This window comes from Mytilus galloprovincialis, chromosome 12 (assembly GCF_965363235.1).
Source record: "Mytilus galloprovincialis chromosome 12, xbMytGall1.hap1.1, whole genome shotgun sequence".
In the NCBI taxonomy this organism is placed as follows: Eukaryota; Metazoa; Mollusca; class Bivalvia; order Mytilida; family Mytilidae; genus Mytilus; species Mytilus galloprovincialis.
The window spans coordinates 62832049-62856610 of NC_134849.1; the positions used below are offsets into that span (position 1 = coordinate 62832049).

Sequence of the window (24562 nt, forward strand, 5' to 3'; positions counted from 1 at the left end):
AGTATATATCTATATAAACTGTAACCAACTTGTATTTGCAGATACTTTATTTCGCTTTTATTCCTTACTAGCCCTTTTCATGGCGATTTAATTTCACGATTTTCAAATTTGCTTGTTGTAGTTAAATAAGTAAAGATACCAAGTTTTATATATTTGCGATGATTTATATTCTCATCATTTTTCTGCTTGCGAAAGACGCGAAAAAAAATCATTCACGAAAATTAGTTGTTTTACAGTAATTTTTTTCATTAATCTGGCCTTTTCATTTTACTTTTTTTTGAACATCTATATGCCTTGTATGTAATAAGTCTTATTTGTATGATTTTTTCTAAAAAAAAATTGCACTGTGCTGATTTTTACTACATTTCAAAATCAAAAACTCTTCCATTTTTTATCACATGTATAATATATACAGAATCGTACTGTCAATGTTTAATTTATATGAATTTTTGTCTATTTTTTTTAGCGTCTATAGCCTCTAAAATTGGTTGTCGCTTGGCTTGATATCTGGCTCGGAGTTCATCTATCTCTCTCTCCATTTCAGGGTCAAGGTCAGCTAACCTGGCCTCTAATTCTTCATACTGCAAGTTTCTTAACTGCAAAAACAAAATAGGTATTAAATATAATAAAAGTATGGACATTTCAAGAAGTTATAGTAAAGTTTATTAAGACTAACAGCAGAAAAAAACATTGCATATTCCATAACAAATGTATGTAGTTATACCATTCAGCAAAAAGAAAAGCATACATTCACAGCAAGTTGTAAAGATAAAGTGTAAGATGAAAAGACTTACAAAATGCATACTATCAAAAAGCATGCTCAGATAGGAAAAAGGGTTATGTCCCTTATATCACAATTTGGACAATTTATAATTATCTGCCTTTTTTAGCCTCTTTTTTTGGAACCTTAGTATTAATGCAGTATGGTTTGGTTTAAATTTATTGCTGTGGTTTGAGAAATAAATAAAAGGAAATTAGGGGTTTTTCATCAATAGAACAGCTTGACACAAAATAAACAAGCCTCAATTTACTATCACAAGAATTTGAAGTAACCCAAGAAATCACATCACAAGGTTTTCCTGTTTTGCTTCTGTATTCACAAAACTTTTATAGCCTACCAAATGGTAAGGGTGTTTCTCAATGTTGAAGGTTGTATGGTTACCTATAATTGCTTACATCCAGTTTATTTGAACTTTGGTGGAAAGTGTCTCATTTACAATCATACCACATTTTCTTATTTCTTCATTGTCAATGAATCTGAAGACATATATATACACTGTATAGCATGTTCACACTGCCAGATTTTTGTAGGAAGCTCTAATTTGTTTCCCATGAAAAATGCAATGAAATTTCAACCATAGCCATTATGTGTTAAATATATATAAATATTAAAAGGATCGATGAATCTGAATTCACATCTCACTGTATTGCACGTTCACATGAAGACTGAGAAAAATGTGATGGAATTTCATGGCACTTGTAGAGGGAGGAAAAACACCATACACTGTTTCTCCTTTGGAATGAAGTATAATAAGAAGGCTGTTATCATTCCTGAAATTAAAGAATAAAATATTCTGATTACTCACAAATTCAAAATCGCCATCAATGAAAGACCGTTGGAAGTGATGAGGGGGTGTGGCTGTTTTCGGTGACATTGATGGTGGCGCTATTTGCTGAGGTTGTTGTGTTGGTTTAGCTGCAGGTTTTTCTTTATCGTTCTTCTCAAAATGGTCAAGATAAGATGGACGGTATTCATCCTTTCCAGCAGTGGCTGTACCATGACCTGAAAATTTGCATTAAATATTTTTTTCCTATTTCTATAATATTTTCTTGGAGATTTTTCTAGTACAAATTGATATTATTGGCTTGAGATGACAAATATTATGCTGACATGCTGATACACTGGTATATGGTTATGAGCCATTAACTACATGTGATTATTTATGTAAAAACATAATCCATTGTGATTCCTTCAAAAGAAGATAATAAATCATTGCAACACCAAATATTGCTTGATAATAAATGAGATATTCTGCTTTCTACAACTTGTTAGCAACTAACACCAGGCCACCCTTAAAAAATTGTTTGTTTGGCATTGCCGACCCACACTATCAGCAGGTGGGTAGGTAGGTAGGGAATTTTTTTTTTTTTTTTTTTTTTTTTTACATTTAAAAGCCCTATACATGTAAATCATGAAGTCTCTAGATCAATGTTGTCTAAAGCATTGCAGCATTGTTGTGTGTACATGCTGGTGGTTTCTTTGAAAGGGGTCAACCATCAATGTCACATTCTACATCATATGGATAATTTCACGTAAGACAGTCAGTTTTATTGGCAAAGTTAAAAGAGGCCTGATGTCACATCTTGAAGTTGTGGTCACAGTTTGGTAAAATTACCATAAGTTAAATGGCTCAACCACTACGGCTCCTTGTACAAATGGACAAAGATTTAAAACTTTGATTGTTTTCTTTGGTTTTATAAACATCACTTTCTACACCATATGGGTAATTTCATGGCAGTCAGTTTTAGTGCCGTACTAAACCGTAGTACTTGAAGGAAAATGCCAACCTGTGGGAGGAAACTGACTAACCTTATCACATCTGACATGAAAACCAAACCTTAATTTTGCAACTGCCCAACTAGGGCTCAAACCAATACCTGGAGGCTAGTAATCATACATGTAAGGTGTGACGAACTACCATACAAACACGCCTACTTCCCCATATAAGTTTTGAGGATAAAGGATCTGTTCCAAATTAGGACAGCAAAATATTAAAAATTTGGAAGGTTGGCGTGACAAATTATAGACATGGTGTTTATACTAATATTATCCAAGTGCAAGGTTTTTCAGGGATAGGTTTAAAACGTATGATAAATTCAAAATGGAAATATGCAGCAGGACAGACAATTTTTGCAGAAAAATAAATTATGGGTTGTAATGCTTGTTTGATTAACAGAAATCTGGACATGCATTACATGAATACAGATAAATTAATGAGCCCTTAGAATTGTGGAAAAGGTTTCTGTCAGTATCTTTTATGTTTTAAGAATTATCTTATTCATGTTAAGAAGAAAGGCAAGAAAAGGGGGAAGTACTTCAATTGACACAAGATGCTAGTCTTTAAAATATGTATGTTTTGTTCCAGGCTAGCAACTACTGGTACAAAACTACTATAAACCTGTAAATCATTATGGTCTTTAAGCTTTGGTGCTTACAGCCATAATTATCTTGAATGCATCATTGTGGTTCTGACTATAGTAGATACTTTGTTCTCTGGTTTAAGGGAACATTTGTCAATGATAAATTTCAAATATTTGATAAGTTCAACAAATGTAAGAGCCATGCATATTTGTTCTGTGATGTCCCGATGAAAAACTTCTATCTCATGAAGCGACAAAGTCAAGCAGAAATCATCTGTTTCTGCTTTACAAAAGATAAAATTGAGTCCTCTACAAGGTCTCTCAGAACGTTTCTTTCAAAGAATAGCTGAAATTTGATTTTTGATAAAATACATCTCCCTTAACCAATGCATTGCAGCATAGGGAGATGCCTTCCCCTGCCGGCCTCTTTGACATTACTTTTGGCAGACTTTTTCTATTCCATGTCATTTAAATGTTTGCTCCCAATACAGTGTAAGGCAAGCGCTTTCAAGATCATGATTTGAAATAAGGAAAGCCAGGAACAAACTCGGCGGATACGATCAATTTCCGGCACAATTTCGATTTTTTTTTATTTAAAAAAAATAATTCTGAAACGCAAATAAAATTATTTGGGCGGCAAGTTTTTCAGTGGGTCGGGCGGCAATGCCAAACAAATGAAATTTTATTTTAGGCCCCACAATATACATATTTATTATCAACTCTGTTGTGTGTGTCAATATGGAATTAAGAAAGATAGAACAGCAAACAACATTCATTTATGATCAATTATGCATTCCAGTGAACGAAAGCATCAAAGGATATTGAGTACTGTGGATTCAATTATTTTTGTTACTGCCAATTTTCCTGTTTTGTGGACAAATTTTGTACTTTATTGAACAATAATTTAATTTTGGATGTAACACGTCTTCCGATTGGCTGACGTTATTTTGATATCAGACCATAGACATAATTTAGTCATGTGACCGTGATGTCATCAATGTTTTTTCAAGGTTTTCTATGGTTTAAAATGGAATTAAGAATTAAATTATAAGAAATGACTGTAATATTTTTTCTGTCTATTTGAAATAACATAAAAAATGTGGTGCACACTGTTAAATAACCCGCTACGCGCGTTATTCAGTGTGCACCAAATTTTTTATGTTATTTCTTCATAGACCGAAAAAATATTACAGTCATTCCTTAATTATATTCATAGTTGACCATTAACTTAGATATCCACGAAAATTGATACTCCACAAATAAGAATTAATCCACAATATATGAAATGATGTATTGTCTTGTAAGATGAAGAGAAACACGAGTAATGCCACCATGCTTAATCATACAAAATATTAACATCTTACGTTTCATAGTTCCATCGTCTTCGCTGTCTTCGTTGATCACCATGGTACCCAGTTCTGACTCTACTAAGGTCCCTACTGTGCCATTTGTACTGGAACCTGTAAAATATATAGAAAATGAAAGGGTATTATTATTTGTCCACTAAAATTGCAAAAAATGTAAATTTCCCAAATTATTTTTTGTACAAAGAATTAGAAATAAAGGGATGACAATTTGTTTGGCTGCAGAACAATAGGTCTCTGGTCCTTATGATCTAATTAAACAATTTGTGGATGGACCTATGAGACCTATGGACCTTGGATCTGCAACTACTCTAGAACATACAAATTTATCATTTAACCGGACATCATAAAAACTCAAAATTGAGTAATTTGACATAAATGGTTTATATTTAACAATGAATTTTAAAATAACTGCTATGACACACTCTAACACTAGTTAGAGTGAAAGTATTTGCCTTATTTAAAGTTATTTAACAAATAGTCAAATAATTTTCATAAACATTCCTTATTTTGTACATCAATAAAATTTATCACCTATACTTTGTCAATTAAGTATATTTTTTTTGTTTTTTTAACTTATTTTGTAAATTACTTAAAATTTAGATTTTTTTCACATGCAATTATTAATGGAGATTTTTTGAAGAATGACAAAATTGCTATTTCAAATTATTGCAACTTCAGGAAATCTGCATATAGATAGTGTAACCAGTGTTGTCCGACATTTAGGGATTAAGCAGGGTGTCAGATAACTCATTTTTCTAATGCATATTATGGGACCATGAAAATGTGTTTAAAGCAGGATGTTGGAATACTCAGGTGTCCCATTAGGCAGGTTACACTGTATATGTATCAGACATCAGAATGCCTGTTCTTATTATTGTGATCAGTGATCGGGAAGGACGTACGCCCTGCGCCTATAGCGCATATCGACCAGAAATGGCGCATAGAGTGACAAATGTAAGCGCCCACGTGGAGCACGATATTTTTCACTTTATTTCGAAATGTTTAGATATTGTCAAATGGATTTCCGATCGTGTTCCGTACCGCCATGTGTGTATACACAACTATGTAATGTTCCTCCAATGAAAGGAGCACCTATATTTTTTTGGGACGTCTCGGGTGTTTTCCTATTGTAATAGAACCATGCTGTTTAACGTCTCGGGTGTTTTCGTATGGTAATAATAGAACCATGCGGTTTAACTGATTACCCAAAAAATGTAATTAACCATCATTCTTGATATATTTTTTTATAAACAACTTTAAATTTGTGAAATTTGGCTAGTAAAGACGAGATTTATCTCTAATTATAATCTTTTAAGTTAGTTTAGCTTGCTATTATTTCGATTGAAAAACCCCAAAGCCTTTTAATGAATATAGTTTTTGTCTCCATAATAGGCGCTTAACTAACTGTCCTTGTCATTTTTTGGTCTTTGGCTCGTTTTGACATTTTGTAAACATGACTTCAGCGAATTGTTGTTTTGTTCTATCAATTAATGATACTCTCTACTGTTAGTCTTGTCATTGTCATGAAGTAATAATAATGCAAGAAGTGCAGAGGAAATGCCAGAAATGTCCTCTGATACGGAACGTCTGGAATAAGTATGGTTTCGACGAAGACCCAAATTTAATGTACATAAAAACATGAACATGTACAAGGCAACAAAACCAGTTTGAATATTGTAAATAAAGGTTATCTTAAATATTGTCCGGTTTGGAGGAAGTTAAAATAACTTATTGTATATTCATTGAAATTGAAATTACAAAATCACAAGAACAATATCCATGATATAATTTAAAATCATAAAGGTAAGTACCACCACCTCTTTGCACAAATATATTGATACTTTTTTTTTTTTTTTTTACAGTAGTCAATTTAAATGGCCCACTCATTTGACAACATGGCCCATTATTTTTTAAAATGGCCCATTGAATTTATTTTTGGAGGGCCCTGGGCCCATAGTGAAAAAATCCTTCCAGATCACTGTGTGATACTCACCTAGTCAAATTATTTGCATTAATAAATACCTAGCAATATATTTCTGTATTGACAGTTTGATAGTAAAGGTGACTATGTAAATTATAATTCATGACAGGAATTGTAAGTTACCTTGTGACTTCATTGTATCATTGTCACCTCTGACCATCGTACCTCCACCCTCTAATTCATCTTCACCCTCCTGGCAAAACAGACATAAAACAGTATTTATAAAATATTTATTGCGTAACATTTTTTTCATTATTAAACAAACATTTTCAAAAAAAAATTTAATGTTAAATTTGATGATTAAAAATAATTTAGAAAGTATAAGAATACCATAAAAAAATTATCCAAACATATCAAATGAGAGGATTATTTCCATACAAAACACACTAGGTTAGTCTATATCATATATAAAATTGTTTGCAGATTTTTAACTTTAAACCTTTCCATGGTATTTCTAAATGTGGTGTATATTTTACTTAAGATCCATTTTATGTATACAAGATCATCTTCATCTTTCTGGTTAAATAAATTTAAATCCTGACTTCCTGAAAATCTGAAAAAAAAATTCCCAGTTCCCGAAAGGGTCAATTCCGTAATTCCGAGCATAAAAACAACCGATCCTGAAGTCCCGATAAAGGTCCTTTCCCCCCTCAGGTATAGAACCACTAATTTAGGCCCTGTCGGAAAGAACATACAAGAAAGTAGTACATATTTTACACAAAATAGTTCATACACATAGCTGTATCTTTGTCAATAGCGGGTATATTTGGTAAGTTGTGGTATCAATTGAAAGCTTGGGGACTTAGCTATAAGATCACTGTAGAACCCTTGTTGAAAGATTTATTTGAATAATAAAGAAGAATATGAAATTTTGATAGCAGGGCACATTTGACCAGTTGTTCAGATCAGAAGTTCCTGTTTTTGTACTATCAAACTTCCAGGAACCGGTACACTCTAATATGCAATTAAAGGTATGTTGTTTCTTCCAGCACAAGTCAGGATAAGGTACAGTTTTGACATGAAATAACTGCCACTTTATTTGAAGTTAAGACACAGTAGCCATTAATGCTTGAAATTGCAGAACTTAACATAGAAAGCAATGGGGCTATGAATTAGTGGTTTTATACCTTAAACAGACATTTGTATTTGTAGGTTATTTTTGTATTGAGTTTAACAAGATATTAACCTTTAGATGGTATTTTTCAACCTAGTGTATATTTTACATGAAAATACATTTCATGTCTTTTAGATTTTGCTGTGAGTGCCTATATAATTAACCTTTTTCAGATTCTAAAGGACTATGGGTAATCTCATTGTTCTTACACCAAATGTAAATAACATTACATCATTGGATATACTTCCATTGGTTAGTAAGTTTTAAACCAATCACAACATTTTGTTGTACGCTTTTGAAAATATTACCCAGAATGCATTAGATTCAGAAACAGTTAATTGACACTGCTCTAAAGTATTCTTTTATTGATAGCATAATTTATTTATTTGTAATCAACATAGATTTCTTAAAAACAGGACAATGATTTGTAACCATGTTGAAAAAAACCCATACTGAATCATCTCCATTTGTCGTTATGCCTGCCTGCATTTCTAGTATTTCTCTGGCTTCTTGTATCATCTTCTGTAATGTTGTTCTGGGATTTGCTGACTTTACAAACTCATGCTGAAAATAAATAAGATATATAGATAAAATAGAAAAACAAAGGATATGAGGTATCCATTCACGACACAAAATCAGTTCATGCACAACAGAAAAAAAGACGAAAAAGTAAACAAAGTTAACAAACAGAATTTTTACTGTTGTTCTTCATCTCAAAGTCACAATTTTCTTCTCTTGTCTTCTTATTCTATCAAACATATATATATAAACATTTAATTTTCCTTGGTATGAAATATTGTTATTTTCTTAACTTCATTTTTTGCTGATATATGATGTTGGGCTACTGCCACAAACTTGTTCATGCTCTTAACTGTCCTGAAATAATCTAACAATTATTCAACAGTGATTCATTATATGTAATAGAAATTACTTACTAGGTATATCAATAGGGCAATATGCCAATTATTTAGTCTTATTGCCATATGACCGAAAAAGAGCAGATTCCTCCAGGGAAGAAAATGCGCCAAAGGGGGAGATAATGCCCTTATCTGCCGTACCAATGACAAAAAATAATGTCATATTTTTACCAGGCAATAAGTATGCTTCAAATTGGTGTACACAAATAATCATCTTTTGTTAGATTAGCAAAAGCTGCAGAGTCACTACATTTAAAATCAAGAATATCTGCCATTGGGACAACAACAAAGCCAGTTCTATAGTCAATGCAAGTCATCTGATGAGTTCCCTTGGCAGGGACAAAACAGTTTTAATCTTTTGTACTAATAAGTCATTGTAAATTCAGAAATTATTGCGTGCATTTATTATCGGCATTTTGTCATTTTAGACTTCAATGCGATTTTAATTTTTATGATTTTGAGAAAAGTCCTGTTTTACTTCATTTAAAATATTTCAAAATGTGAGTTTAAATTATTTTGATTACAACTCTATTTTACAGTAATAAAAACCTCCCAATAATTTCTGAATTTACAGTAAATAGAAATGAGAACATTTAAAATGACTTGAACACTTACATTATTTCATTATTAACAGTAATCATGGTAATTAACCAGGTTGAGAGTGGTTTTTATAGTTATGTCCACCAAATTTCAATCGACCAGTATATGCCAGTATTTACCACTGGTATGGTCATTACAAGAATTGACCACTTTTTTTGCCAACCTTGACCTTGCCATAACAGAAATCACTATTAGTGGAGAAATTTTGAATTTGAAGTTTAATAGCCCAATATTATAAAATTGAGAATGGAAATGGGGAATGTGTCAAAGAGACAACAACCCGACCAAATAAAAAACAACAGCAGAGGGTCACCAACAGGTCTTCAATGTAGCGAGAAATTCCCGCACCCGGAGGCGACCCTCATTATAAATATTATAAATACAAGTACACACCTGTGATATCGCGGGTCCGTGACTGAATTAAAGTATATAACAATGCCTAAGCCTTATTTAAGTAATTAGTATTGTCATCTGATAAAGTCATGTCGATTATAAGATACACAATTTTCTCTACTTTCAAATCTTTCTGTTTGAACCCGTCGACCTGGAACTTATCAATTATTGGTAATATTAATTATTTGGAAAACAAAGGTCCTGGCTATCCAGGAATGGAGTATTTTTTAATCAACAGCATTGTCCTATATTAGTTATCTTAGAAAGTCTTGCTGATTGCTGAATAAAACTACAATAGGGAACAATTTGACAATGATCGAATTTAGTAGTGTCCCTTTGATTATGACCCGTGTATATAGCAAAATCCTAAATACACCGTTTGGTGGTGCGCCTGTCAAATGCGGAACGTACAGATAAGGTAATAGCTAACAGGTGAATATACTATTGGTATCGGTATTGGATTCGACCCGGAACTTGTTAATTATTGGCAATATTAATTATGTGGAAAACGAAAGGGTCTGGAGTGGTGTAATTTTTAATCTACACCATTGTCCTATATTAGTTATATATAGAGTTGAATTCTTTGATTTGTCGTTTTTACCCGATGACGGCTGACAAATTGGACCTCGTAATTTTAGTATTATAGATTTAACTAAGCTTTAATAGAAAGTCAAAGTTGGCAGTTTATGATTAAAATGGTGCAGAAAAACATAATTTGTTCCATGATATGTCTCCAACATAGTATTCAACACCATCTCCAAAACCAGATTGAGTGCATAGATCCAGCATGGCTGAATCAAAATATAACACCCAACAAATAATAAGAAATCTTAAGTTATTTCAGCAGTTATCTCCCCTACACTACAGATATCATACCTCCATGAGCTCCTCAGCTGTTGTTCTGAGTTCTGGGTTCTTTACAAGGCATTTAGATACAAAGTCTATAAATTCTGTTGACCATTTATCTGGGTTCCTGAAAGATGGTGGTGGCTTGGTGGGTATCATAAATATAGCCTGCAAAATCAATTTTATGTTTATGTATATTCAGTTACATGTAAGATGAAGGATTCAATATTTACAAAAAACTATGATGATTAAACATGTATCTCTCATATCTATCATCATTCAAATGATAAAAATCTGAGTTATTTTTCTTGGCTTAATGTATTTTTACTGTCATTAAAGTGAGAGGGTTAGCGCTATAGAACCAGGTTTAATCCACCATTTTCTACATTTGAAAATGCCTGTACCAAGTCAGGAATATGACAGTTCTTGTCCATTCGTTTTTGATGCGTTTTGTTATTTGATTTTGCCATGTGATTATGGACTTTCCCAATTTATTTTCCTCTAAGTTCAGTATTTTTGTGATTTTAATTTTTTTTGATAAAAATGTATTTTTAATTAGCTATTCTAAGCAGCATAATGTTATATAAGGGTATGAATTTATTTCTAAAACAAGTACTAATATAGTATCCTCCCCTTGAAACAATATGCCACTGATAAAGACTGGATGTGTTTGAAGCATTTTTTGGTCTAATTTTTCACAGAAATTTAAGATTTCCATTTTTTTGTCTTTTTCAACATTCAGAAACCTAAAACTAGAAAACATACAGTATCCATGATATCACCAAATCTTTTTCTGTTTTTAAAAATTGAGAATGGAAATTGGGAATGTGTCAAAGAGACAACAACCTGACCAAATAAAAAACAACAGCAGAGGGTCACCAACAGGTCTTCAATGTAGCGAGAAATTCCCGCACCCGGAGGCGTCCCTCAGCTGGCCCCCAAACAAATATATACTAGTCCAGTGATAATGAACGCCATACTAATTTCCAAATTGTACACAAGAAACTAAAATTAAAATAATACAAGACTAACAAAGGCCAGAGGCTCCTGACTTGGGACAGGCGCAAAAATGCGGCGGGGTTAAACATGTTTGTGAGATCTCAACCCTCCCCCTATACCTCTAACCAATGTAGAAAAGTAAACGCATAACAATACGCACATTAAAATTCCGTTCAAGAGAAGTCCGAGTCTGATGTCAGAAGATGTAACCAAAGAAAATAAACAAAATGACAATAATACATAAATAACAACAGACTACTAGCAGTTAACTGACATGCCAGCTCCAGACTTCAATTAAACTGACTGAAAGATTATGATTTCATCATATGAACATCAGGCACAATCCTTCCCGTTAGGGGTTTAGTATCATACCGCCATAACATATATGAGAATATATATATATTAAAGTGGCATAACCCGTGTCATGCCAATAACTGTTTTTAGAATAAATGTGTTTAGTTCCGATGCAAAGACCTTATCAGTGACTCAATATTAACGCCAAAATTTGCAATCTTTAATGACTTGACAACAGTATCGTAATTATATCCCTTCTTAATAAGTCTATTCAAAGGTTTTGTAAGTTTCTGAGGTGAATACTGACACCTTTGTGCTTTATAAAGAATATTTCCATAAAAATTCATATATAAGTATTGATTCATGTACTATCAATTATCCAGTCAGATTAAATCAAGTATGTCCTCTCATAGGCCTAATAAAAATAAAGTGTTAAAAAAAAACGGGAAACTTGAATGTTTTTTTCTTAAAATGGAATAACTTACTCTCATAGGATGTATATCTCCATAAGGGGGTTTCCCTTCTGCCATTTCTAATGCTGTTATACCTGTAAAATATAACAATAAATGTACAGCATGTGTGCAATCAGGGAATTATATCATCTTAGTTAGAATCAGACTTCTGAAACAATTGTTTGTAACAGTGGCGGATCCAGAATTTTTCATAAGTGGGGGCCCATTGACTGCCTAAGAGGGGACCCGGCCTGCTCCAGTCACTCCCTATATAAGCAACCAAATTTTTCCCCAAAAAGGGGGGCCTGGCCCCCCCCCCCCCAGCAGTAGTGTTTGTCAAACTACTATGTATCCAATGAAATTATTCCAAGAAAGTGTGTGGTTCAAGTTTTTTGAAATTTTTATATTTTTGTCAAAGGGTCAAAGTTTAATAATAATTTGTCAAACTTTTATGAAAATTAAAAAAGCCAAATTTATTTTAGTCAAGGTGTTTGATACCACCTTGAGATGGTACATAACTCTACAGGGAGATATGACTTTGTAAAAATCTGCTGAACTTTCTTATCATTTTCTATTCTTTATAAGGAAATATAACAATGTATATATAACGCTTCTCGATGATCAAACTTAGTGTTTGTCAAACTGAAATAAGACATTTTTAAAGTGTGTGGTTCAAGTATTTTTTAAATTTTTGTATTTTGTCAAAGCGTTCAAAATAAATATTTGGTCAAAACTTAAGAAAATAAAACGACCCAAATGAACTTTTGTCTAGGTGTTTGTTAATTACAGAAATGATAGAGGACTTCATACCTAAACTCCATATATCTGCCACACAATCGTAGCCTATCTCTTGTATAACCTCTGGGGCCATCCAATATGGGGTCCCTATCACAGTATTTCTTTTGGCCATTGTATCCTGAAATAAATATCAACCAAGCTATTATAGAGTTAATACACTCAAATTCAAGTAATAATTCATGCGAGCTTATATTGATTGTACTACAGATTGATCCTGTATACTAAATACTGTATAGTATTATTTTTGCGGGTGTAAAATCCCTTGATTTTCATAGAATAAGGTGTACAAAATATTTTGTTGGTTTTATATTGGCAGTCAAAACTTTATTACAATTAGAATTGTATATGCACTTTTAAATTGGCGGTTATTATTTTGTTGATTTTGTTTTATTTTCGTGAAAATCAGAAAAAAATAAGTCCCTGTAAAAATAACCTACTTTTCAGTATTTACTACAAGCAATAACAATTATAACCAAATATATAGCTCTTGGATCTTTTGATGGAACTACATAATTAATAAAAGTTCATCAAAAACAGAACTTCTGATCAATCTAAATTAAATATTGAGAGGTTATTCTCCTTTTAAAAGTAAATTTACAAAAGTACTGAATGTCAAGGAAAACTTAAAACAAAAAGACATTCAGAAGCGAAACCATAAATTCAGAAATTATTGCAATGCTTCTATTATTGCAAAAAATACGACAGGGTTATAATCACAATAATTTAAACTCGCATTTTGAAATTTTTCATATGAATTAAACAGGGTTTTTCTCAATATTGCAAAAACTAAAATTGCATTTTATTCTAAAATGACAAATTCGCAATAATAAATACGCGCAATAATTTCTGAATTTACAGTAGTATAGTATAACTTACTGTTAGTTGACCTGCCACACCAAAGTCTGCCAACTTAGCATGCCCTACAGTGTTGAGCAATATATTTCCCGCTTTTATATCTCGGTGAATTTTTCGTCTGGAATGCAGATAGTTTAAACCATGTAATGTGTCCAACATCAGCGTAGCTATCTCATCTTCTGTTAACTGCAAATATAATCATATTTAAACTATAAAATAATATATATATACTGAAAAAAGTAACATTTTGTGGAAACTTAGGTCTTTAATTCATGAAGGGCCTGATGGGTTATTTTCGTTCTTTATTATCGGCGCATTTTTCGCTATCCTGATCTGTTTTTCTACAGATTTTTTTTTATATTTTCGTGACATGTGATGATTGAAATTTATTTTCTGTGAATCGTGATTGACAAAAATAATAACTCCTGATCGTGATGAGACCCCTCCCCCTCCCTCATCAGGCCCTTCATTCATTAGACCTTAACAATAACAACTATTTGTCACACCCCTATAAACCAGGACAATAACAGCTATTTGTCACACCACTATAAACCAGGACAATTTTCATTTGATTTCTATGGTTTCTTAATGTGACAGGGTGTGGAATTGACTGGTTTTGTTAGTTGTGTTGAGAATGAAGTTTCAATGAGACAACAGCCTGACCAAAACAGCAAAAGTCAGAAATATGTAATTGTAGGATAGGATGCATATAATTTTTTCAATCTATTATGGTTTTGTATTAATAAAGTGTAATGTCTAATATAATTTCTGCCAATATAGGCACACCTCTTCGGAGTAGTTTAGGATTCACAAAATGTCACTTCCACCACATTCATTGTACATTATTTATTTAATAACAATTGATTATTCTAATGCAATTCATTTGTAACAATATTTTTCATTAGACGTTGACAGATACTTTGAAGGGGTAAATTCCACCAGTTCTACCAGTCCACAACTAAGAAATCCACCATTTTGAGATCCTATTTTTTTTTTGGTATGTAATTTCTCACAAGATAAACATGAATATAAAAAAGAAGATGTGGTATGATTGCCAATGAGACAACTCTCCACAACAGACCATGAAAGTCACATTTTGACACCCAAAAATTTGTTGAATGGTATTAATTTTAATATTTGATATCACTCTTTTCCTAAATATTTTATTCTCCTGGTTTCAGCCAGGAGTTCAGGTCCAAATATAAACACTAAAAACTAAAGATTAGGTGCTCCGGAATTCGGGTAAGCAGTTCCTGCTACAGAGGAGATAAAAAATTATGTGAGTATCACTTCTCTTAAAAATCTTATCAATGGTCTACTTAAAATCTATAACTAACATTTATTTATTAACAAAAAATAATTCTAAACATTTTCTTTAATAAACTAAGTATAAGTATGCACTCTCTAACTAAATACAAGTTTCAAATAAAATTTGTAATATAATTTTGAGAATAATTTAAGAATTTATCAATGACACTATTTCATGGGAGATAACTCTATTTCATAAAATATTGCCAATAGCTGTTCATTTTTAAATGAAAAATGAACAAATTAATAACCGATTTATATAATTCAAAGGCTGTTAGTTGGCACCATAATTGAAGGAGCAGCGCATCTATTTTGGATGGGCAATATATCCACTTTTTGATATGGGACCAGCTCTGACGTGCCACGGCCCCAGCTTGTTGGCAAAACAGAGTAATCTCAGACTAGTAACAGATCTACACTTTAATTGAAAATATGTATGCTAGTTATCTAAATCTACACTTTTTATAGTCATGTTTCTCTGTTTTAATGTTCATTTTGAGCTCAAAAGAGGTATTTGAAAAACTGAAATCAGATAAAATGGTTTTTTTTAGGGATTGGCGTCCCATCCAACACACTCAGTTTAGAGGCCTACAAACTTCCACGGTGTAAACCTGCATGCATATAACTATTGATCTTGTTTATTATTGATAATAAACAATACTACTTCCCTTTGCAGGTCTAGTTAAAATAAAATTTTAAAAAGTTACGCATTTTGGTCAAAATTACATGTTTTAAACTACTGTACATACCAAGATCAGTTTCACTTTGACCTAAGGACTGGTGTGGTGGATGTATTCACTGGGGTCTACTCTACATGCTGACTACAATTGGATAAATCTGTCAGGATCCTTTGTTCTTCCAGGGCAAGAAATGGGACGTAAAATTGGCAAAATTGATGCTTTTTGCACCTGATAACCAACTTGGTGCAAAAGATTTATCTCCCCGATAATACTTACAGTTTTATTGCGTAATCTCATTATATCTGATACAGATCCTGCCCCACAATATTCCATTACGATCTGAAATTATAAAAAAGTAAAGGCTATTCCAACTAAATCTGAATTTTGCATGCAAGTCACACATGTCTTATAAAAGTCCTCATTCTAACAAAAATATAGTGCTAAAAATGAATACAGAGAAAATTTAGGGTAAAAGTACAATTGTAACCAAACAAATCAAATACTTAAAATGGAAATTTAGAGGTAACCATGGTAACTGTAGTCTTGAAAGTCTGCAGCTCATCATTTTCTTGTTTTCTGATAAAATTGTTTTATATCTTTTTAAAATCTATTTTACCGCTCTCTACAGATTGATGTTGGGTGTGAGCCAATGCTCCAGTCTGTGTTGAAGACTGTACTTCATGAACTTTGACCCATTATGGTACTTAAACCAAATTTCATATATCTACTTAATATATTCTAACTGTTTTTTATTTGGAGTCTTTATGCAAAGTGCAGGGTTGAGTTTTTTGATTTTCAAATCTTGAAGATTATAACATGACAAACTCTGAAAAAAACTTACCCATAAGTCTGTGTTTTTGAAATAACTTCCATAATATTTAACTATGTATGGACTATCACACTGTTGCATTATGGATATTTCTTTAATGATTTCCTGTAGATCAGTATCCACTGGTACCTGTTTGATGGCCAGAACCTGACCGGATTCTTTATGGAGGGCTTTATACACACTGCCATAAGACCTGTTACAAAAGAAAGTATAATTAGTTTTCCCGGTCGAATTGTTTAACATTTGTCTTTTTGAGGGCTTATATCAGCTGACTTTGCAGGCTTTGTTCATTGTTAAAGGCCATACAGTGACCTATAGTTCTTAAAAACCTGTGTCATTTGGTCTCTTGTGGAGAGTTGTCTCATTGGCAATCATATACAACATTCTTTGTTATATATACACACACAGTGTTCTCCCCAGGATTTTTGGATAGCACCAGGGTAACGCGTGACGAAATGAATTTTACAGTATTTTGTGTCGCTTTGCGTCGCTTATTTTTTTTCTTGTTACTTTTTGTCATTACCTGTTTGCCTTTGTTTTGTTTACTGTGGAACTGTGTTGTAGGACTTTGGGTCAGAAAATTATTGGTAGAAAAAGTAAATTAATAAACAGTTTGTATACTTTAATATCTTTGAAGAATAAATAAAAGAAAGCACAATTAGTCTTTAAGCTAAAGTCACTTCTTATATTTTGATCAAGCCATTTTGTCCCGATACTTGTAGTTACACTACACATTCCCCATAACAATGAACTTTGAACAAGATTTTTGATACAGAACCTTCAGTAAATTAAAAGCTATTTTCCATAGTTTTAGATCTGATTCTTTTAGACAACAACAAATTTGTTTTTATGATTAATACTTTGTTACAGACATGGAGAGTACTTTTAAAGAGTTTTCTATTCACAAGGTTCATCCCTAGCTTTAGTCCTGCGTGGGAATGTATTAGAGTTGTGGCAGTAGGCTTTTTAAACCCGTTACAGTCAAATATTTAACATCGTATAAATTACCCATTTATTATAATATGTCTGTGCATCAATAATGGTATGATTCTCAAAAATAATTTGCAAAACATTTTTGTTGGTATGTTCTAAGAATGTTTTCATCCTTAATGTAACATTCTAATATAATTTTGCATTCAATTTGTACTTTATTTTTATTTGCAATGAGAAATTATATGTGAGGAGCATTTATTTGTAATTAGCAAAATCAGGGGAAGTAACTCCACAATTAATTCCTAAAAGGCAAATTATTTTGACTTGAGACTGGCGTAATAGGGTTCATTAACAAATGTCTGCTTGTCCCTCACAAGTCTGTTATTTAAATTATGATCTCTTAATTAATTAAAACACAAAAGAATCATGTACATCGATTAAATCCAATCATCAAGGTTAACCTCAACAGGTAAATCGATCACGTGGTGTAAACAATCATCTTGTCAATACTGGATTAAACTGGTTAGAACTGGTCAATTTTGATGTAAAGTTGAAGTCATCTGAAACTTTACCGATTTTTAATACGATTTTTTTACCGAAAACTTTAGCACCACGGAAAAAAATTATACATCGCGGCAAGAACGATACCACCGCGGCAGAAAATTATACATCGCGGGCCCGTGGTCCTTTAAGGGCCTGGGGAGAACACTGCACACAAAATGAAGTAATTCCTAATTTAAACATTATAAATTAATATCTAAAGACATCAATGAAAGCTTTGAAACTGAAAATGTGGTTTTTTTTTTTAATAGAAGATCAAAATTAAAATTGATGATTGAGCTGTCATGCTAAGTAAACCCCCACAATTGACTCAAAGAGTATCCAAAAGAACAGGAAAAAGGCACACAAATAACATTTGTACAACTACAAGTTACAACACATCAAAACAATGTAAAATTCATTATTCATCTAAACTAACTTTAGATTCAAATTGTTAAAAGACCCATGCATCAAATAAATTTATAAGATATATTCGATTTCAATTTTTGGATGTGCCTATTCTATGCATTCATGCTATTACAAAAAGAACACTGAAGAATTTCCTTAGTTGAATTTTGTGAAAGGTACCTATTTGAAATAAATGTTCTATTTGTTCTCGTCTGGAATATATATATCATATTTATAGGAATAACATATTTTCACGAAATGTTGGTTTTCCTGTTTGAATGGTTTCACACTAGTAATTTTTTGGGACCCTTTATAGCTTGCTGTTTGGTGTGAGCCAAGACTCCATGTTGAAGATCGTAGCTTGAACTATAATGGTTTACTTTTTATAAATTGTTACTTGGATGGAGAGTTGTCTCATTGGCCCTCATACCACACCTTCCTATATCTATTTACCACTAGATGTTCAGCCAACAATTACAATCAAGGACATAAAAAAGAATAGGTCATTAGGTGTGTTTTCCCTAACCCTAAAATTGAAAATGGAAATGGGGAATGTGTCAAAGAGACAACAACCTTACCAAATAAAAAACAACAGCAGAGGGTCACCAACAGGTCTTCAATGTAGCGAGAAATTCCCGCACCCGGAGGCGTCCTTCAGCTGGCCCCTAAACAAATATATACTAGTCCAGTGATAATGAGCGCCATACTAATTTCCAAATTGTACACAAGAAACTAAAATTAAACTAATACAAGACTAACAAAGGCCAGAGGCTCCTGACTTTGGACCCACCTACATTGACCTACCCAAAAAATACATTGTAGCTGCCTACTCAAAATCTTTTTTTTGTCCTGATGTGAAAATATTTTTTTTTATTCAGATAGACATGAAGACTTGTACCCATCTAACATGTCTAGTGCTTACATTTCTCTCTGCCAAAAAAAAAAAAATACCTACCTACATAATGTACCTACCCACTTTCTCAATGTTTGGGTAGGGTTTGGACAAACCACAATATTATTAAGTGTGGCCCAATCTTTAGCATGTTTTGTTTATTGACACATTTAAGTAGTTTATACAATTGCTATATTCCTACCCTCTTCCTATTTTACAAATAATATCAAATACTTCATCAGGTGGTTTGGCTAAACTTTCATCACTTAGTTTGGTCAGCTCACTACAATATACAACAATAGTAATTACAATATATATATTATAAAAGTTTTGCAGGACCCATCAAATGTTGACTAGACCTTTATCATGTTTATTTTCACTCAAAAATAAAATGACTCTTTTGAACAATTAATTTTCATTTTGTTAAATTATATTGTAATATGTTATTCATATTCACAAACATCGTAGTTTACTGTCATTGGCTGTTATATTAATACAAAAATTATTATGATGATCCAAAAGTAATTCCTCTCAGGAGTACTTGACACAAGATAATCATCATGATCATTGGTTGGTTCATTTTGGTCAAATTCGAAATCTAACTCATAGTCTCAATCCTTATCCCTACATGATGATATACTATAAATTCAGAAATTATGTGTGCATTTATCATGTTTTTTATTGCGATTTTGTCATTTTAGACTAAAATGCAATTTAAATATTGCAACATTGAGAAAAATCCTGTGTGATTCATATAAACAAATCGAAATGAGATTTAATATTATTGGGATTATAACATAACCCTGCCACAATTTTCCAATAATAAAAACCTTGCAATAATTTCTGAATTTAAGGCCAATTAAAATTAATAGCTAGATTTTCATCCCCGCCCGCCCCTCTGAAATCGTCCCGCCCCGATTTTTTTTATTTAACAAAAATACGATTTCCGGATTTTGTTCATGTCCGTTACCGGGAACCATCGATAATTTCATTTCATTTAATACTTCCTGTTTCAAATTTCGTTTTTGTATTTCTTCAAGTAATCGAAAAAAAATGATTAAGTCGACATATTCTGCTGCTCTATGATGACAACATCATCTACCGAGAATAGAGATTGATATCGAGAAGGGCATGAAATATTCGAGTTACGAGTAAAACGCCTTGTCCTTGAACGCAAATTGCGGTAGTCACAAGTGAATCGAAAACAGTGTTTTTTACTTTATTTATACAGTGACTTTGTGTCAGGAAATTTGGACTGAATGATATCCAAAGCGCAAGAATTGTACAACAAATAGGTACAAAAAACATGACTGGAAAATTGACACAAGCACGAACTTGTTTGATTAATGACCATATATTGAGAAAAAAAAAGTCGACAAACACGCATTTTAATTATAACAAGCCCTTATATTTAGTAATTACCCATGGCTGTTGTTTTTGTTGACAAACAGCAAACACCCTCTGTTACTGTCCCAATACCCTCAATTTAGTCATTAAACTACTTTTTGGTTAAGTTCATGTTTTACATCATATAAATTACTTTCAACACTGAGTTAAAATTTTATTCTGTACTCATAATACTTGTGTTGAATACAATTGTACCAATACATTTTATTGATTTTATGGGAACTACAAACCATTGCTTAGAAAACAAAATAAATTTGGTGTAGGTATAGTCCAACTGAAGAGAGCATTTCTCTTCTTTTTGATGTATACTATAAATAGGTTTCTAAAGCGGCAATTACATGTATAACAGTTGTTGCCAATCAGGGATTTTTATTTAAGAGTTTAAAAAATAGTGTAGGATTCCTTATACAGCATGTATATACGTTATACAACTTGTTTTCCACTAGCATATACTCCGCGGTATGAAGAACTCGTGACGAGGGTTTTATATGAAATAAAATTTAAAAAATAAAATAATCCCACCCGCCCCATTTTAAAAAAAAATGTGGATGAAAATCTACTAATTAATTTTAGTTGGCCTAAAGTACAAGAATTACTATCAGACAAGTCCTCAATGCTTATTTCCTGAACATCCTTACTAAAACTAGTAACAGTAGCTAAAGCTTGGAAGTATCTGAGGTTGTTCATAATTATAATATACAGACTTGTTGGTTGGTTAGTTTGCACAGGTTCAAGCTCAACTACATGTACCTGACCACAGAAGAGATGTTTATTTTTACTTTTAGATTGTCACTGATACTACATTTTCCATGTGAAATGCAGCCATATAGTGCAGGTCATCCTGTTGTTGTCCATGTTGTAAACCAACCATGGGCACCCCTCTTGCCATTTTGATCAAATGACCTATTAGGCCTCTTTTCCTTTTCATATAAGGACTGTAATCTAGGGAAGATCTTCTTTGGCTCAACTAAAATTGAGAATGGAAATGGGGAATGTGTCAAAGAGACAACAACCTGACCATAGGACGATATAAGCCGAAGTTCACCAATGGGTCTTCAATGCAGCGAGAAACTCCCACACCCAGAGGCCCTGTTAGAGGCTACCTTTATATCTTGAGGTCTACAACACTCTTCTTCTTGTTTTCTTTTTCAGGGCTGTGTACCATCCATCCAAGTATTTCAAATAATTATGACGTCTTGCAAGGCTTAATTTTTTTCAGGGATGCCTCAGAAAATGATTAATATACATGTAGCCTTGCAAGACGTCATTATTATTTGGACTACCATCCAAGCAGCTCACAGGTCCACCACTGTACAACCCCAAGTATTACACTTGGAAACCCTGTCCAGTACCTTGCCTATCACCTAGACATGTGACGGTCATCTTATGACCTGATCAAACCTCATGACCATACCCTGTCCCAACCTCTAACCCTCAATCTTTGGATCTAAAGCCATAATGATAAACATGATAAAGGCAGAGCTCTAAGCTGCTAACGAGCACAAGAAGACTGAAATTGGACTGAGACATCATGCTAACTCAGGGTTCTCACTAAGGAATTTTTAAGGAGAGTCCAGGGACTCAACATTTTAGCGGCATGATGAGTCCAACAGCAAAGAGAAAATATTTTAGGCACTGGCTACGGTTACATGGAAATGTAACAATAATAAAAATATTATTGTTACATCGGAGACTAATTGCCGGAATGCAAAGTTGGGCAAGGAACCGATTAACTACGAATGTAACAATAATTATTGAGGCTACGGTTACATTGTGTTATTGTTACATGAAAAACAGCAATGTACGCTAAATTTATTAAATTTAAATCTTCTTTAGCTGTGTTGCTTAATTCTTTCATATGTACTAATTAATACTTGTAATAATGATAATTAATAAGTATTATTATTATACAACATTGTACAAATGATGTTTAAGTAGTTTTACATATAAATCTTAAAGGTAATAAAAATACCTCAGATTAGCAGTGTCAAAATTAATGCGAAAAATATAGTTTGTTGTTGAGAACTGGGGCTGATAAAGTGTTCACTTTTTGAAGTATTTAACTGCACACCTTCTCTTATTACTGTCATTATATACTTTGAACAATGGATGAAGAGATTTATTTTACCAATTTAGTTTTGGATGAAAAACTTGGGATGCGTTTGAAACGAAAATGAAACAATATCAAGACACAAATTTCATACAGCTCTATAGCTATAGCTCTATACAAAAGCAACTCTAAAAAAATGATACATCAACTGAAGCAAAGTTTGTTAACTGCTAAGTTGGATACTGAAATCTGAGGTAAACCTAACATCCGTAATGGACGGCAATGCAATCATATTGAAAGACAACATGAAACTACACCACATGCTTTCAACCAAAAGATCGGATGTGAATATCAACATTGCGAGAGTAAAATAGTATTTCTCACCGAAAGCATGGCAAACATTAAAGACCGACCGTGCAAGGGCTGTATAGCCAGTCAAGGTCGTTAAAAACTTCCATTTGTAACATTAAAGATTTCCTTATCTTCTAAAAGGAATATCGCAGAATTGAATTGCACGGTATGCGATACAGACGTTCACAGCGGAGGGTAGGAGGGGTCCTGATCCCGAAATCCCGGGCTTAAAAACATGAAGTCCCGAGGTCCCGAATTAAAAAAAAAATAAATCCTGACATCCCGAAAGATCAATCTCGATATCCCGAGCTTAAAAAAACACCCGATCCCGCATCCGGAAAAAGGTCCTGCCCCCTTATTACTGGTGTGTGATGGCTGCTTGAAATGGATTCGTCAAAATGATGTGTCGGACTTAAACATGCTCCAAAAACCACTTACTGGATATTTATAAACTGTCAATGTAAATAAAAAAAAATAAAGACATTGTATGTATTGTAAATATAAAATAAATGTCTTAAACTTTTATTATTTAGTACATATTACAAGTCCCCATCGTACATTGCTGTTTTTCATGTATTACCAATAACGCTATGTAACCGTAGCCTCAATAGTTATTGTTACATTCGTAATTAATCAGGTCCTCACCCAACCATGCATTCCGGCATTTAGTCTCCAATGTAACAATAATATTTTTATTATTGTTACATTTCCATGTAACCGTAGCCAGTGCCAATATTTTATGGCAATATAATGTAATATTTTAGTCTCCATTTCCTTACACAGCAATGAAATTACTTTAAATTCAGATCATTTTTTTTAACTTTTGCTATAAAATGATGATATTTCTGTTTAACTGTGCTCAGTTTATACAAAATATTTCAATCTTGATGCATCTGTGCCTGTGGACTCACAAGTTTTGAAAATGGTGAGTCCAGACAGATTTTGATAATTCTAGGACTCATGGAGTCGCCTTAGTGAGAACAATGCTAACTTGAAACTTCTGAAGAAAAAAATGTAACAGGATCTGTGTGTGTATCTGTTTGAAGAGATTTGTTTTATTTATTTATTTTTTAGTTTGTGACAGCATCATTTTAAGGATGGTTTTATTATCTTCTTCAGAAATCACAGACCTGATGAAGTAAAATTCTATATGATACTCACCTTTGATTACTCATTTTGAAGAATAAATGGTCTACTATCCGTCTGGATTCATGGAAAAAAGTTTTAAAGTGAAAACAATGAAAGTTCTAATGTTTTCGTCTTGTCCGGAAGTAAATCAGGAAAGTCGTTCGTGTTCAATGAAAAGCTTTTTTTCTAGCCACAATGTGCCATCTTTCAAACGTTAAATTGATTTTTTAAGTTTCCGACAAATGCCGACCTTGTCTGATTATTTTTCTATTTCCTCAA

General features: G+C 32.7%; 1 protein-coding gene across 1 annotated transcript; it reads right to left on the reverse strand.

The window, feature by feature from the left end:
• On the reverse strand, positions 1 to 24469 carry LOC143054508 (serine/threonine-protein kinase 3-like). The gene is made up of 13 exons (XM_076227536.1): positions 24317 to 24469; positions 19550 to 19630; positions 16587 to 16767; positions 16022 to 16084; positions 13779 to 13943; positions 12915 to 13020; positions 12138 to 12199; positions 10390 to 10527; positions 8057 to 8167; positions 6613 to 6682; positions 4506 to 4601; positions 1587 to 1783; positions 1 to 596 (listed from the first exon to the last, which is right to left on the reverse strand). The coding sequence occupies exons 1-13, from the start codon at positions 24328 to 24330 to the stop codon at positions 438 to 440; spliced, it is 1443 nt and encodes a 480-aa protein (XP_076083651.1). The 5' UTR covers positions 24331 to 24469; the 3' UTR covers positions 1 to 437.
• Positions 24470 to 24562: the final 93 nt, after the last annotated feature.

Coding starts and splice junctions, on each gene's coding strand:
- LOC143054508 (XM_076227536.1), bottom strand. Junction 12,200..12,914: donor GGCAGATATATGGAGTTTAG/GTATGAAGTCCT, acceptor TATATTTTACAG/GTATAACAGCATTAGAAATG. Junction 1,784..4,505: donor AGACGATGGAACTATGAAAC/GTAAGATGTTAA, acceptor GCAAATTTTCAG/GTCATGGTACAGCCACTGCT.